This window comes from Elgaria multicarinata, chromosome 3 (genome assembly GCF_023053635.1).
Source record: "Elgaria multicarinata webbii isolate HBS135686 ecotype San Diego chromosome 3, rElgMul1.1.pri, whole genome shotgun sequence".
Classification (NCBI taxonomy): Eukaryota; Metazoa; Chordata; class Lepidosauria; order Squamata; family Anguidae; genus Elgaria; species Elgaria multicarinata.
Window position 1 is genome coordinate 4,785,230 of NC_086173.1, and position 15,496 is coordinate 4,800,725.

Here is a 15,496-nt window from a genome sequence, read left to right on the forward strand (position 1 = left end):
TTTTACATTTTGTATACTCATTTTTTATCTTAATTTTAGAATTTCTGTAAATTGCCCAGAGAGCCCTGGCTATGGGGGCGGTATATAAGTGTAATAAATAAAAATAAATAAATAAATGATTTGTACAATGAAAAAAATGAATTGCATCTATGTGAGTAGCCTGCATGTGTAAACGTTGTATTGTGCACACTTGGAGGGATCGGGGCCTGCCACTACCATCAGGATCCTGCCCCAATGTAGAGAAAGTGAGCTGGTGAAGCTGCATCTTTGGTGTCTAAACAGCGTGGAGTAATTGTATGTTCACTTCTACATGGCAACTAAGATACACGTAAGATGTATTCTATTTTCCCATTGTCTTATGACTGAGACAATGGCAGCAATATTTTAAAGTTAAATGCATTTATCGTATCCCAGTCTTTCCTCCAAGGAAATCATTGCATGAGGCTTCCCCCCTTCATCTTTGCTACAACTCTTATGAGGTGGGTTATGCTGAGAGAACGCAATTGGCTCGAGGTTAGTGACTGACGGCTGAGCAGGAATTTTGAACCCTGGTCACCATAGGCCAAATTCCCACAAAATCACACTGGCACTCTGCCAGATATTTGAGAATATTGTGTTTTTTAAAAATTTTTACAAAACATATATCTAATAGGGCTGTGCACGGACCCCCCGATCCGCTTCATGGCCTGATCCGGAAAATCTGGATCGGGCCCGATCCTCTTCGTGCTGCTCCACCGGTCCCCCACTCTGAGATCCGCCGCTGCCGCCGCTGCATGAGCGGTGGCGGCAGCAGCAGCAGCGCCAGGTAAGGCACCCACCCCACCCCCTTACCTGCGTCCGTTGTTGCGGGCTTCATTTGAGGCCCCTGCTTGAAGCGGAAGAGAAGGCCGCGGCCTTCTCTTCCGCTTGAAGCCGGGGCCTCAATTGAAGCCTGTGATGGACGCAGGTAAGGCTCCAGGTAGGCCAACCCCCCCGTCCCCTTACCTGCGTCCGTGGCGGGCTTCATTTGAGGCCCCGGCTTCAAGCGGAAGAGAAGGCCGCGGCCTCTTCCGCTTGAAGGCGGGGCCTCAATTGAAGCCCGCCACGGACGCAGGTAAGGCTCCCTTCTCACTGCCCCCTTACCTGGATCCATCGCCGTCACCACCAAAGTGAGAGAGAGGAATGGATTTATTTGTCTGTGGCCTTCACGGTTGTGGTGCTACACTTCCAGTAGTGCAGACAAACGTTTGTGCATTCTGAGACTCATCTTGATGATGGCGTATTGGTGCCTCAAGCCCCCAACCCCTGCATTTGCCCTCCTTCATGGGGACTTGCAGGTGAGGAGGAGAACCTGTGCACGGGGGCGCCCGTGCCTCCTCATCTTCCAGGGTTTTGTTGTTGTTGTTGTTGTTTTGTTCGTTTTACCTTTCCCCCCCTGGCTTTCTCCCATGCTGGGGAAGCACGGAGGTGGGCCTTCGGCCTCCTGGCCCGCCTCCGCCCCTGTCTGGGCAGAAGCCAACCAATCAGCATTCGCCATCTGCCAAAACACACCAACAAGGTTGCCTTGCTGCAAGAGAAAAAAGTCAGGGCATGTCCCCAACTTTTTAAATTTGGAGCTTCAGGAGAAAGCCCTGGGATGGCTCCACGCTGGCGGCTGCATCGTATAAATGACGTGCCGCCACTGTGGATCCAACCCGGGGCTTTCCCGTCATCAAGACAGGCCCTTGGAAGCTTCGGCTTTTGTGATTGAAAATCTGAAACTATCACATCACGACCATGGAAGCCGGATGGGGTACGAAAGAGCAATCTCCAAGAGCAAGCAACTGCATATTACAGACAGCTGTAGTAGTTTGTCATGTCAAGGACAGTAGACTTTGTGGCATATGTAAATTGTGTTTGGATTGTGTTTGGATCTCCAGGCTAAACATGCCCAGGAAAGAACTGGGCATGTTTAGCCTGGAGAAGAGAAGATTGAGGGGAGACGTGATAGCACTCTTCAAATACTTAAAAGGTTGTCACACAGAGGAGGGCCAGGATCTCTTCTCGATCCTCCCAGAGTGCAGGACACGGAATAACGGGCTCAAGATAAAGGAAGCCAGATTCCGGCTCGACATCAGGAAAAACTTCCTGACTGTTAGAGCAGTGCGACGGTGGAATCAGCTACCTAGGGAGGTTGTGGGCTCTCCCACAGTAGAGGCCTTCAAGAGGCAGCTGGACAACCATCTGTCAGGGATGCTTTAGGGTGGATTCCTGCATTGAGCAGGGGGTTGGACTCGATGGCCTTGTAGGCCCCTTCCAACTCTGCTATTCTATGATTCTATGTGTCTCCGTAAAAGCACCTCCAAGCTTCACAAAGGGTGCTCTACGGCTCCCAAGTCTTGTGTGTTGTCAGGGGTGCACCGCGTTTAGTAAAACCTTGTCAACAGTGTTGAGAGGTCTCAAGCATGAGTAGGCTAGAGTTTGCAACACTGGCAAAGAAAGATATGAGATGTTCTTTTGAAGTGGGTATGGTGGAACAGAGCTTTTGTTCCAGGAATTATTTCGGAGAGAACACCACTCCATGAAATTCATGCTAGTTTCCCTGCTCACCAAAACACACTCCACACTATGTCTGGGACTCCCATATGTATTGATAGTTTCCCAATAATAATGGCACATTATTGGCCCCAGTTTGGCTGGGGTTGACCCCTACTGTAGATTATATCAGCATGTTAGTTAATTGCTTCTTGCCCCTTCTGATGATACAGGGGCCACAGCTAGACCTAAGGTTTATCCTGGGATCACCAGGGTTCGCCCCTGCCTAAGCACTGGATCCCCTGTGTGTCACCTAGATGAACAGGTTTGACCCCTGGACGATCCAGGGATAAACCTTAGGTCTAGCTATGGCCAGGGCTTCCTCAACTTGACTGACAAAACATATTCTCTCTCTCTCTCTCTCTCTCTCTCTCTCTCTCTCTCTCTCTCTCTTCTGGCCACCAGCTACAGAATAGCCTCCTATGGTGTTTTCATAACCAAAAGGGATCATTCTTCCTGATCCTCTTGGGTATACCTCTTACTTTCCTAACAGACAGAGCTTTCCACCTCAGCATGGAGCTGCACTCAACACCCAATTTCCATGCACTCCCCAGCTGTTACCCTACAGTAATATCCCAACGAATGTGTCTTCAAGGACCTCAATGCATCACAACCACAACCCAGATGTACCCCAGATCAAGAGTTATATGGGGCCCCTATGACAAATTAGCCAACCCTACAGCATCCAACTAGTAGCTTTTCTACTAAACAAATCCAATGAAGGCTAATCGCTTCATCTGTGACAATCCTACCCTGGCTTCCGAAAGACAGCCAGAAAAGAAGTCCATTTCTCCTTTAGAGGAGGAATTGCACAAGGAAGACAGCTGTGAGAAAGAGCTCAAGATGCTTGAAACATGCCGGGTCAGTTCCTAGGCGAATCGTAATGATTCGTAGCACCTGTAGATATTTTCTCGAGTTATAATAATAACAAGGGCTCAGCCACTCCATTACTATAAGCAAAGCACTCCAAATTCATTTCATGTGGGTGACAAACTCACCACTGAGGTGCCGTTTTTGGCTGCTCCAACATGCCTTTCACTGAAGCTGAAATAGACAGGGTTTATATATCCCTATATATTGGACCATAATCCAATGATATAAGAGCATGCAACATGTTGTGTTTTTATATTATAGTTGGGGGGCGGGCTAGGTTGTCCAGCACAAAAGAGGCAGCTGGGAAATCTTTATGCAACAGTTTGGAACATTCTCAGAGGGGTTAAGAGAACCAGTGAGTTACAAAGTCAGATATATTTCATTACTTCAGATAGAGAGTGGTTTAATCCCCAAATCAGATTTTGTTTTCCCACATCTAGTTCCCGTTTAAAATACATTGGTCAGTAGGAGACAGACAGCTGTTTCTGTGTGTGCTTTTAGTTTGAAGGAACTAAAACATCTTTGGATTTGTAACTAAGTTGATTCTCTCTGTGGCTCATTAATGGTAATATCTTCATTCTGCTTGAAGTGTTCTGTACAAACCCGAAGTCTGCAAACTCCGATATCAGTAGAAATATGCAAAGTGCTAGTGAAGCATTTCTCTGGGAATAAGGTGGCAACACAACACATGTCTAGGGTATCAGACCACCGGAGGGAAGTTCTGTGGAGTTGAAAATGCTAGTCCACGAATTGTCTGGAATTGCTTGGTTTTCCCTCCCTAGATTTAGGCTCCATGGCTGACCAGCAATGATACTAATCCCACACCCCATATTAGAAAACGGCAGCCACCTTTAATGTAGGGAGCTGTGGGTGTTTGTGACAGTAAATGGTGGTGGTCTCTCTCACCTGGGGTCTCGTGCAGACATCCTGCTTTGCCTGCAAGAGGCACATCCTGCCAAATCATGCCTTATATAGAACCAGCCTACAAAGAAACCCCAAAACTGACCATATATGGTGAGTCTGTTGCTGCCCAGACTCCAGCAGCAGAATCGGGAGTGCTGGCCAGGACGGTAGCTGAAGAATGCAGTCGGGGAGGGGCAGGGGAGAGGCTGGCCTTCTCCTGGAGCCGGCCAGCGCTCGTGGTGAGCCCTGGAAGTCTCCGGGTGCAAGGAGAGAAAGCCAGGCAAACCTGGTCAATGCGCAGGAAGGTCCTGCACTCCATCAACCCAAGACATTTTAGGAACAGAAGAAACTGCCTTATACCGAGACAGATTACTGGTCGATCTAGCGCAATATTGTCAGCGGCTCTCCAAAATAGCAGTCTTTCCTGGAGCTGCCTGGAGGTGCCCACGTCTTGAACCTGAGGCCTTGTGCATAAAAACCGGTGTGGTGCTACTGAGTTTCAGCTGTTCCCCCTGCCCAAATGAGCTAGCAGGTTCGCCCAGACTCATCCTCCTTAAAACGCTCCTGCTGGCCATCCCCCTCGCTCCCCCCCTCCCAAGCTATACAGCGGGGGTGGGCAGCTTGGGTCCTTCTAGACGTTTGGGCCTAAAACTCCCACCAGCCCTAGCCAGCATAGGCAACGGTGAAGGATCAAGGGGGGTTATAAGCCAAAACATCTGGAAGGCCACAATTTACTCACCCCTGCCCTACAGGGTATCCGAAGGCCAACAAGGTGCAATAAATACTCATCCAATTCACAGGCAGAAGGTGGTGAAATCCTAAACTAGCCAGCCTGCTAGGCTATCCAGCAGCTGCCTGCACTTGGGACAGAGAAGCAGGGCTATTAGCCCATGAAATGTTGTTGCCTCTGGTGGGAAATCCCAATGGAGCCCTCTTCCCACGGCATGGGGCCCAATTCAGCCTTCTCGGGAATGAACAGAAGTGGCACAAGAGGTAAACACAACTACATTCACTTCTGCAGTGCCCGTGTAGGAGAACGTCCTGATGGATTGTGCTTGAATTATGGCAGAAAGGTTGGGGCGGGAGGCTAAACAAAGTCTAGAGGCCCTACCCCGCCCCCACTGAGGTTGTATACCGCATCGATAGTCCTCTAAAAAGAGTAGCTAAGGGGCCATAACAAAAGGTAAGGGGTCTGGGGCGTCTCTATCGCCCACTGTAATTCAAGCACTAGCCGTATGTAGTCTTAGGAAGACTGCAAGCTGCCTTAGACCGAGTCAGACCCTTGGTCAATTTAGCCCAGTATTGCTGACACTGACTGGCAGCAGCAGCTCTCCAGGCTTTCAGGCAGGATTCTTTTCCTCGCCTACCTGGAGAAGCTGGGATCAAACCTGAGTCCTTCTGCATGCAAAGCAGGTGTTCTAACATAGAGATCTACGGCCCCACCTCTGAATCCCATTCTGCGCTCCCCCCCCCTTGTTAGTGGAACCCAAAAAATCCTTCACCTGAAGTGGCTACCTCAATACACCTCTGGAGAAGAGTCAGTGATGATATGGAGGAGTCCTGTGACAAGATGGCCTTCCTCCATATCGCTGACCCACCTCAAGTGCTCTATGTCCACTTGATGGTCTACTCAAGTTATGACAGTATAGCATGGGTTACCCCATTTTCTCAGGCTAAACCTGCTGGGCCCAGGGCCGGTGCCAGACTATTTTGGGCCCCAGGCAAGGTGAGCTACTTGCACCCCCACCGCCAAATTGCCAACTCAATGCAGAATGTCAATTGTCAATTCAGCTGTTCAAGAAGAGTTTCTGAACTATTATATTTTTCTTTTATTATGTTTTTTCTTAACACAGCTCATTTGTATAAAACTGTGACTCTTAAAGAGCAGTACTGCGCCCCTCTGAGGTCTGCACCCTAGGCGGCTGCCTAGTTGGCCTAATGGTAGTGCCGGCCCTGGCTGGGCCTGCCCTCTGAGGCAAGGGAGGCCTAATGCACAGAGTGCCTTCACCAGAAAGCAATCCCCTCACCCCCAAAAATTGTGAGGGCAGTGGCCTCAGGATGCATTAAGGATGAGGTCAAAGTCTTATAAGCTCCAGTCAACATGGCTGCATGTCAGGACTGCTTTGGGCCATCCTCCCCCAACATGGGAGCTGGCTATATGTCTCCTTTGCCCTGCAGTGGCTGCAAATCGGCGCTGCCTCGGTTATACGACACAACCGCCAACTCGCAGTCTGCGCAGGGCTTTTCCCTGAAGCTATGCGTTAGAAAAGCCAGGGACTTACCCTGACTTTTGCCTTTGAAGCGAGGTCACCACGGCCCTTCTGCCACGTGACGTTGCTCCAGCATCAAGCCAGGGGCATTCCAGGGTGGATGGCAGTCACTGACTGGTCCCCAGAAACTGGGCAGTGGGCAGGGAGTAGGCCTGGTGAGCTGAAAGGCCGCTGGAAAGCCCGCGCTGCCTCAATTTAGATTAAGTGCTGCTACCCTGCAGCAGCAAAACCACGGGGTTTAGCAGCAAAGTGGTGGCACCATGGCACCGTAAAGGCAAGGGCATAGGACCACAACTCCCATGGCTGGGATGGTACTAGGCCAGAAGACTGGGTGGGGCAGCTATTCCATGGGATGCATTCTGACTTGGTGGGCGTTTTCAGACATGAAGCTTAGACTGCAGTCCTATACCTCTGAGTAGACAATCCAGGTACAGGCCCGATTCAAAGTGCTGGTATTAACATTTAAAGCCCTAAACGGCTTGGGGCCAGGTTATCTGAAGGAACGCCTCCTCCCATATGTACCTGCCCAGACCCTAAGGTCATCCTCAGGGGTCCTTCTCCGTGAGCCCCTGCCAAAGGAAATGAGGCAGGTGGCTCCCAGGAGCAGGGCCTTCTCTGCTGTGGCACCCCGGCTGTGGAATGAGCTCCCTAAGGAGTTTCGCTTGGCACCTACATTATATGCTTTTAGACACCAGGTGAAGACCTTTTTATTCTCCCAACATTTTAACAATCTATAAATACATTTTAACATGGTGTTTTAAATTTGTAATTTTGCATTGCTGCATGGTTTTTATCTGGTTGAGCTTTTATATTGTATTTTATATTATGGTTTTATACTGTTGTTTTATACTTTGAATGTTTTTAATTTTTGTGAACCGCCCAGAGAGCTCCAGCTATTGGGCGGTATAGAAATGTAATAAATAAATAAATAAATAAATAAATATAGATTTGTGCTGTTAGGAATGCTTCTTGATGAGTCTTTTATTGCATAATTGCCCTGTTTATTGCATAATTACTAGAATTTTACAGAGGGTCCAGATGTTTTTGTCTTCAATTTGTAACCCTCTTGTGTTTTCACACCACTTCTTCTATCCCCTTTTTTAACAGAAAATAAATAAATATGTTAAGCAAAGCCTAAATAGCTTCAAAATGCCTTTTGATTAGTAGTGCTAGGAGTCCAATGCCTGGAAACGCCCTTCTCGTTATTGTAAAAAAAAAAACACCTCTTCTGTATGAACAACAATCAGGTCTTAACACAAATAGCATGAGACTCAAAAATTCTCATGTGTGGATTTCCCCTTTCGTTGTTCTAAGTGCCTGTCTCAGCAGCACTTCCATATCTATAAAATGGGCATAACAGCCATCTTCCACACAAGGATAAAATATTGGGTTTATCTACATGCCATTTCACCATGGCTTCTGCTTCCGGATTCTTTGCGTCATTAAGATTGGTGCCTTTACACAGCTTGTTTTCTGGGGAGGGGTGGGGCGGGTTTCTCTGCCTTTCGATGCGTTCCATTACACAAGCACTAGGTGGCACTGTGGTACAGCAGAAATGTGCAGATACACTAGGGTTTCAAGCCACCATTCACGGAAATACGTGAATTAGGAAAAAAAACCCATCATGCTAAAATGGTCGCAAAGAATGGGAGAGGCCCTGGAGGAGCCCATTTATTGCTTGAGAAGGTAGTGTAGTGTGCCAGGTAAGAAAGTGAGCAGATCAGTGCCTAGTGCGAATTTCTCTTCTGCCTCAGCCAGCCATTCTCTCACCTTCAGCTCTCCATCTCCAGTATAGGGATATAGCCTTAGCCTACTAAACAGGGCCGTGGTAAAGATGACCAAGCCCGCGAGAGGTGCGTACGAAGCCCTTTGAACGCTCGGCATGTGCTGTTCAAAAGCCATGTCTTGCTTTTCTTGGATGCTTGTATTCCTCACAAAGGCAACCAGTCCTCATTGCTCTTGTTTCTGGTATCAATACCATCCTCTTCGGGCAGATGGGATTGTTCCAGAAGTGATCATTTGGGGTTGCCTGTTGGCCAGAATTAGTCACTGATATTGCCTGCTACGGTATGAGAGATTTTAAAAAGAATCTGGGGTGGGCGGGGTAGGTGGGAGACAACTAAGCCACATCAAACAAGCAGCCGTGAAATGGATAGAAAGCAAGAGTTGCCGTATTGAAAGTGACAAGGGCCACAGCGAGACCGAAGGTTTATCCTGGGATCATCCAGGGTTCGCCCCTGCCTGAGCACTGGATCGCTTGTGTGTCACCTAGGTGAACAGGTGTGACCCCTGGACGATCCAGGGATAAACCTTAGGTCTAGCGATGGCCTAGGTGTCAATTTGGGTGGGTCCATTCCAGGATTCCCCCTGGGGTCTGCTTTCTGATTGGCCCTTTTCATTGCCTGGCCTTCCCACCTGCACATGGCACCTCCTCCTGACCCCGTCTGCTAGCCAGTAGATGCTCTGTAGCACACGGATCTGTTGCCTGTGGCGGTCCCGAGGCCAGCAGGTCTGTAATACAACTGGTAAAGCGCCCACCTCCACCACCCCCACCCCGACTCAAGAAGCACCATTCCACAGGACCTGTCTCCCAGTGCCAAGGCCTCTCCCCCCTGCCCGGGCACCACAGCGGCCCTTACCTTACTCTTGACTTCAGCTGACATGCCATAGGCTGGGCCCCTGTTGAAGTGTGTGGCAGACATGTTGCGCACGTGCGGTGAGGCTGCTCTGCGGGGCTCGGCGTTTCCCTTGCCGCCCGTCGGCTCTGCCTCTCCACGGCTTTTCCCTGCAACTTTTAAAAACTCTTCTCTCTCAGGCTCTCCCCCTCCTCCCGTGCGAGGGGGAGCCCTTCCATTGGCCAGGCTGCGTGGCCAATCGCCACCTGCCAGGGATGCTGATGTCAGCCTGTTGGTATTAAGAAATGATGGTGTCATTTTTTCCACCTTGGGGGGCATCCAGCTCTGCTGCTGAGTTTATTCCCTAATGGATATTCTAAATATTTACAGAAGCCTGAGCATGTGAGAAGTGGGGAAGTGTTGATGGGACTGATTGGCAGAGCATCCCCTGTTGCCCACAGCTCTCCCTCCCCAACCGGTGCTGCTCCCGCCTCCTGTCTCTCTTGCTCCGCTACTTCTGTGTCCCTCTCTTCCAGTGCTCCAGTGTGGCTCTCTTTCCCTCCCTCTCTCCCTCCAAGCATCTTTTCCTCTGCGCCGTTCACTTTCCTTTTCCTTTTCATGCCTCAACCCCCCAAAAGGACAAGCTAGCAAAACAGAGCCCAAGTCATTCAGAGGGCAGCACTGAGCCGTCTGGCCAGGCCTCCGTGACCCTTTCTGCACCGGTCCCCATCTCCTTTGGCGTTTCGGTCTCCTACGTTGCTTTGGCAGCCGGCATCGCTCCGTTTCTTTTATTGCAAGGCGCGATTGCAAACTAGCGGCATGAAACAGAAAAGTTTGACTCGGCACTCCCCGGCAGCGGCAGCAAAACAGACCTGACACCACAGATTTACAGAGTCTAACATTTATAGGCAAGAGAGAAGCCCTTGCAGAACGAAGCTCAGCCGTGGGAAAGGGACGGACCCGCTGGGCTTGAATGAACAGCTTGTCCTGATTTTGTCACTGGCCAAAAACCTGTGTAGACAATAGTGCTTCAGCTAATCTGCTGTACTTTCAAGGTTGAACAGGTCTGAGGAAGTTCGAATGAGACAGGAGAGAGGATTAAGGAGGGTTCTGCTGGGCAGCAGAGGAACATAACAGGATCCTCTCTGAGTCTACCCACCCATTCAATCGACAACAATAATTTGCAAGAGACGGACACGTTTTTCAGAACGTTTCAGCTGCCACGGATTGAGCTTCACAACTCTTGCTACTTTGGAACGGATGGGATAGAGCCGGTTCCCCCTCCGCGTGCTGGTTTGGCTCAGCGGACTCCCTCCCGACCTATGGCAGGGCAGGGCGCCTGGGCCTCCACTTTGGCCAGAGTATTTCTGTTGGGCACCAGGGCTGTGAGGCTTGGTGTAAACAGCAGGTGCGGGCAGCTGCTTCCAGCTGTGCTTTGCCTTTTTAAACGCATGGAGCAGTGTCAGGAGAAGACATGGAGGACCCTCCCCACCCCTGTAAAGGCATTTCCAGGGGCCTCTTTGGATAGGGTGACCCTATGAAAAGGAGGACAGGTCTCCTGTATCTTTAACAGTTGTATCGAAAAGGAAATTTCAGCAGGTGTCATTTGTATGCATGTAGCACCTGGTGAAATTCCCTCTTCATCACAACAGTGAAAGCTGCAGGTGCCCTGCCCTCTGTTAAATCTGGTCACAGTATAGCTGCGGTATAGCTTCTGCAGCTTTAACTGTTGTGATGAAGAGGAAATTTCACCAGGTTCTCCATATATACAAATGACACCTGCTGATATTCCCTTTTCTATGCAACTGTTAAAGATACAGGAGCCCTGTCCTCCTTTTCATAGGGTCACCCTATCTTTGGCGCCAGGGCTAACCATCTGTCGCACGGCAGGCTGCATTGCACCTGGGCAGCCGTGTCACTCAAGCTCTTTTGAAAGGGAATCCACAGGGCAGAGTGGCATCTTTCAGTTAGGGGTCCCACTGTCAGTTTCTAACCCCACACATGAACTTCACTATTCACAGGGATGGGGCCTACCTGCCAGCAAATCCATTCCAAGTCCCCTCTTCTCGATCCTCCCAGAGTGCAGGACACAGAATAACGGGCTCAAGTTAAAGGAAGCCAGATTCCGGCTGGACATCAGGAAAAACTTCCTGACTGTTAGAGCAGTGCGACGGTGGAATCAGTTACCCAAGGAGGTTGTGGGCTCTCCCACACTAGAGGCCTTCAAGAGGCAGCTGGACAACCATCTGTCAGGGATGTTTTAGGGTGGATTCCTGCATTGAGCAGGGGGTTGGACTCGATGGCCAACTCTGTATTCTATGATTCTATGATTCTATGAAGCTAACTTTTTATCCCACCCCACCCTCACTCACTTCCTTTGATTCTTCTAGATTTGCCTGCAACTTTGACTTACAACAGCGAGAAAAGGTTGAGGCTGTCCAACAGCAGCTTCCCATGATTTCAGAATGTCATCTTTGTCCTTAAACTGACATCCTTGTGAGGTTCTGCAAGATCCATGAACATCCCGATGGGCCCTGTACTAGGTTGGCCAGGGACCAGCATGAGCTGAAGAAGACCCTTTCCCATATGGGCTGTCGGGGGGGGGGGGATGAGGGGTATCTGAAGGCCATCTTCACAAGCACAGAAGGTTTGTGGAAATCGGATTTGGTTTGTCTGTATTACAAACCCCCTTCCTGACTTTTCAGCGCTTGAAAGAAACATACTTATGGGTCCAGGGCGGGAAGGTGAAGTAGAACTACATATCCTGGACCTGGCAGGAGCTGCCCAATGAATGAGAGAGGATGAAGTGGATGAGAGAGAATGAGAGACTGAAAGAGCAGGGCATGTTTAGCCTGGAGAAGAGAAGATTGAGGGGAGACATGATAGCACTCTTCCAATACTTAAAAGGTTGTCACACGGAGGAGGGCCAGGATCTCTTCTTGATCCTCCCAGAGTGCAGGACACGGAATAACGGGCTCAAGTGACAGGAAGCCCGATTCCGGCTGGACATCAGGAAAAACTTCCTGACTGTTAGAGCAGTGCGACGATGGAATCAGTTACCTAGGGAGGTTGTGGGCTCTCCCACACTCGAGGCATTCAAGAGGCAGCTGGACAACCATTTGTCAGGGATGCTTTAGGGTGGATTCCTGCATTGAGCAGGGGGTTGGACTCGATGGCCTTGTAGGCCCCTTCCAACTCTGCTATTCTATGATTCTATGATTGTTTCCTGCCCTTATCCAGGCTTTCCGCTGCTAGTACATTATTCTGAACGGAAAGTAACTAACACACTAGAAACAATAGTTTCTTGAAGGAAGTCTAGAGACTCGCTCCCCACCAACAAATATATCATCTGCTTAACATTCTCTCACCATGGTAGTACTTGGGTCACCTAATGAAGTTTTGTGGCAGTAGACTGGGGAGTCCCCAGTAGTCCCCAGTTTTTCACTCTATGTATAAATTATCTTATGGAATTTGGTGTCACGTGTGCTGATTGACCACTGACTGTAAAAGGAGAGAAGACTGGGTTCGGATGACACAATAACTAACGGTGGATTAAATCGTCAGTGGTGGGTTAAATAGTCAACAGTTGGTTACTGTGTCGTCTGTTCGGACTTTTTCATACCACGGTTGGTTATTCAGCAGAAATAGCCGACACAAATAACCAATGCTGTGCAGAGTTGATTATTTGAACAACCATTGGTTCCTGTGTCATGTATCAGGCACCGTTGGCTATTTTGTTGCACACAGTTGGTTATTTTCGGCGACTACAGAGTCCCCTGGCAAGAGCGACCAAAGCGGCTGCTGCTACTCTAGTCCAGCTGGTAGAACTCGCAATGGCTGATGGGATACCAGCGGGAGGACTTAGGGGGGAAGAGAGGGTAGTCAATTCGATGTTGGCCTTAACCCACATCATGGTTGATTATAATCATGTCAAGTGGTGAGTACCCACTCAATAATCCACCATGGAGTTGACTGTTAACCCACTATTGACTATTATGTTCTCCAAACGTAGCCAAATTCACCGAGCACATGGCCATTCGCCTTGTTAACAAAATGGCACCAGCATCCTTCCATACCAGCTGCTGGGTGGCAAACAACAAGGCAAAGCCCTGGCCTTCATACTCTATTTATTTATTTATTTATTTATTACATTTCTATACCGCCCAATAGCCGGAGCTCTCTGGGCGGTTCACAAAAATTAAAACCATTCAAAGTATAAAACAACAGTATAAAACCATAATATAAAAGCTCAACCAGATAAAAACAGCAGCAATGCAAAATTACAAATTTAAAACCATGTTATTTAAAATTTATAGATTGTTAAAATGTTGGGAGAATAAAAAGGCATCTAAAAGCATATAATGTAGGTGCCAAGCGAACCTCCTTAGGGAGCTCGTTCCACAGCCGGGGTGCCACAGCAGAGAAGGCCCTCCTCCTGGTAGCCACCTGCCTCACTTCCTGCCTCTACTTGTGGGCCACCCAAAAACATGTGGACGGCTGCTCTTGGGGTGCTTCCAGGTGAGACTTTTCTTGTGCAATTGCCCTGCTTCATTTGTGGAATTTTACTGGGGTATGTGTTAGGGTGACCAACTGTCTGGATTTCCCCGGATTTGTCCTGGGTTTTTTTCTTTCCATGGTGTCAGGGGGGATTTTCTATCATTTTCAATAATGTCCTGGAATGACACACCTTCCCCTTTAAGGCTGCCGTTAGCATGGCAGGAGGGAGTGACATGCTTTCTTGAGGCACATCATTCCCCCACCCCGAGCTCCAATTGAGGTCTTAAAGGGGAAAGTGGGTCATTCGTGGACGTTATAGAAAAGGCCCCAATTGGAGTGGATGGTGGTGGTGCAGAATGAAATCCTTTCCCCTCCTCCACTCCAATCGGGTTCTTTAAGGTGGCGGGGGAATAACGTACTTTCTGCAGGACTCAGAAAGCTGCTTCCCCCCACACACACTAGGTGTCCTCTTTTTTGGTTTCCCAAATATGGTCACCCTAGTGTGTGTCCAGTTTGTAGCCTTTTCCATGATTTTCGGTTAACGAGGAAAAGAGAGCATAGCTGCCCAGTGCCTTTTAATTGTTAGCTCTAGAAGCTCTCTGCCTGGAAGCATCCAGTCTGGAGAACCGTGCTGTTCCCAACTTCTAAAACATTTGGCAAAGCCAAGCTGAAATATCTGAATGCACCTTAACCTTAGCTGGAGTCTCCTGTCCTGACTCAGAAATCCCCTTTTCCAGCAGCTGATGTTGATGACACTGAATCACTGATTGGAAAAAGCCACTTATTAAGTATTTTCCGGCGCGCTTTGTACCCTTCTGACAAAGCGCGGAGAGATTTGGCCCTTTCTCTCTCAGGGCTTTGTCACCATGCAAAGTCACCTTGAATCACAGCTGCCAGGCAAACATTGCCACTGCCCTATTGTCATAGCTGAGTCTATCATGATTCACTACTCCTTCCCACTGATGTAATTGTCCTTTCTTTACCCCCCCTTTAAAGCAGTTTAAAAATGGATTTTATGTCGCATTGCATTTTATCACTGTATGTTTTTGGTGGTGGAAGTGTTGGGTGTGTATGTCTGCTGTATCCGTGCATTTTTTTTAAAAAAAAAATGGTTAAAGCACAATTGCAGCAAAGCTCTTTTTTCTAGGGGTGTGCACGGACCCCCCACTCCGCTTCATTTTAAGATCCGCCATTTTCGGATCGGCCCACTCCGCCTGTGCCCACTCCGCTCTGCTTGGAGCTCCTGATCGGTGCTCCGGTCCCCCCCCATAGGGGGGGTTACCGGGCCCTGCTGCCATCGCCGCCCATGCGGCGACGGCGTCAGAGCCCGGTAAGGAGGAGGGGGGCCTTACCTGCCTCCGTCCGTGGTCCGTCGCCGTCTTCAATTGAGCCCGCGGTTCCACCAGGAAGTCTGGGCCGCAAGTGCGGCCCAGACTTCCTGCTGGAACCACGGGCTCAATTGGAGACGCTGACGGACCGCGGATGGAGACAGGTAAGGGAGAGGAGGGCGGGGGGCGTTACCGGGCCCTGCTGCTGTCGCCACATGGGCGACAGAGACAGCGGCAGGGCCCAGTAAACCCCACTTACCTTTCCGGCGGAGCTCCGGATCGAGGCGAAGGATCCGCCTTCACCTCGATCCTCTTCGCCACGCTCCGCTGGCCCCCCAATCCTCTTCGCCTCCGCCTTAAGGGCAGGCGAAGCCCCCCACTCCGCTACTGCTTCTCCGGTCCGATTAGAAGCGGAGCACATCCCTACTTTTTTCTTTTTCTTTTTTAACAAAACACG

General features: G+C 49.5%; 1 protein-coding gene across 1 annotated transcript in view; it reads right to left on the bottom strand.

Moving 5' to 3' along the window:
- CNN1 (calponin 1) overlaps positions 1 to 9,378 on the bottom strand; it is a 39,409-nt gene extending 30,031 nt beyond the window's left edge. Inside the window, exon 1 of the mRNA XM_063119169.1 lies at positions 9,239 to 9,378. Within this exon, the coding sequence (XP_062975239.1) occupies positions 9,239 to 9,301 (63 nt within the window). The 5' untranslated portion in view covers positions 9,302 to 9,378. The remainder of the gene's footprint in view (positions 1 to 9,238) is intronic.
- Between the last annotated feature and the right edge of the window lie 6,118 nt (positions 9,379 to 15,496).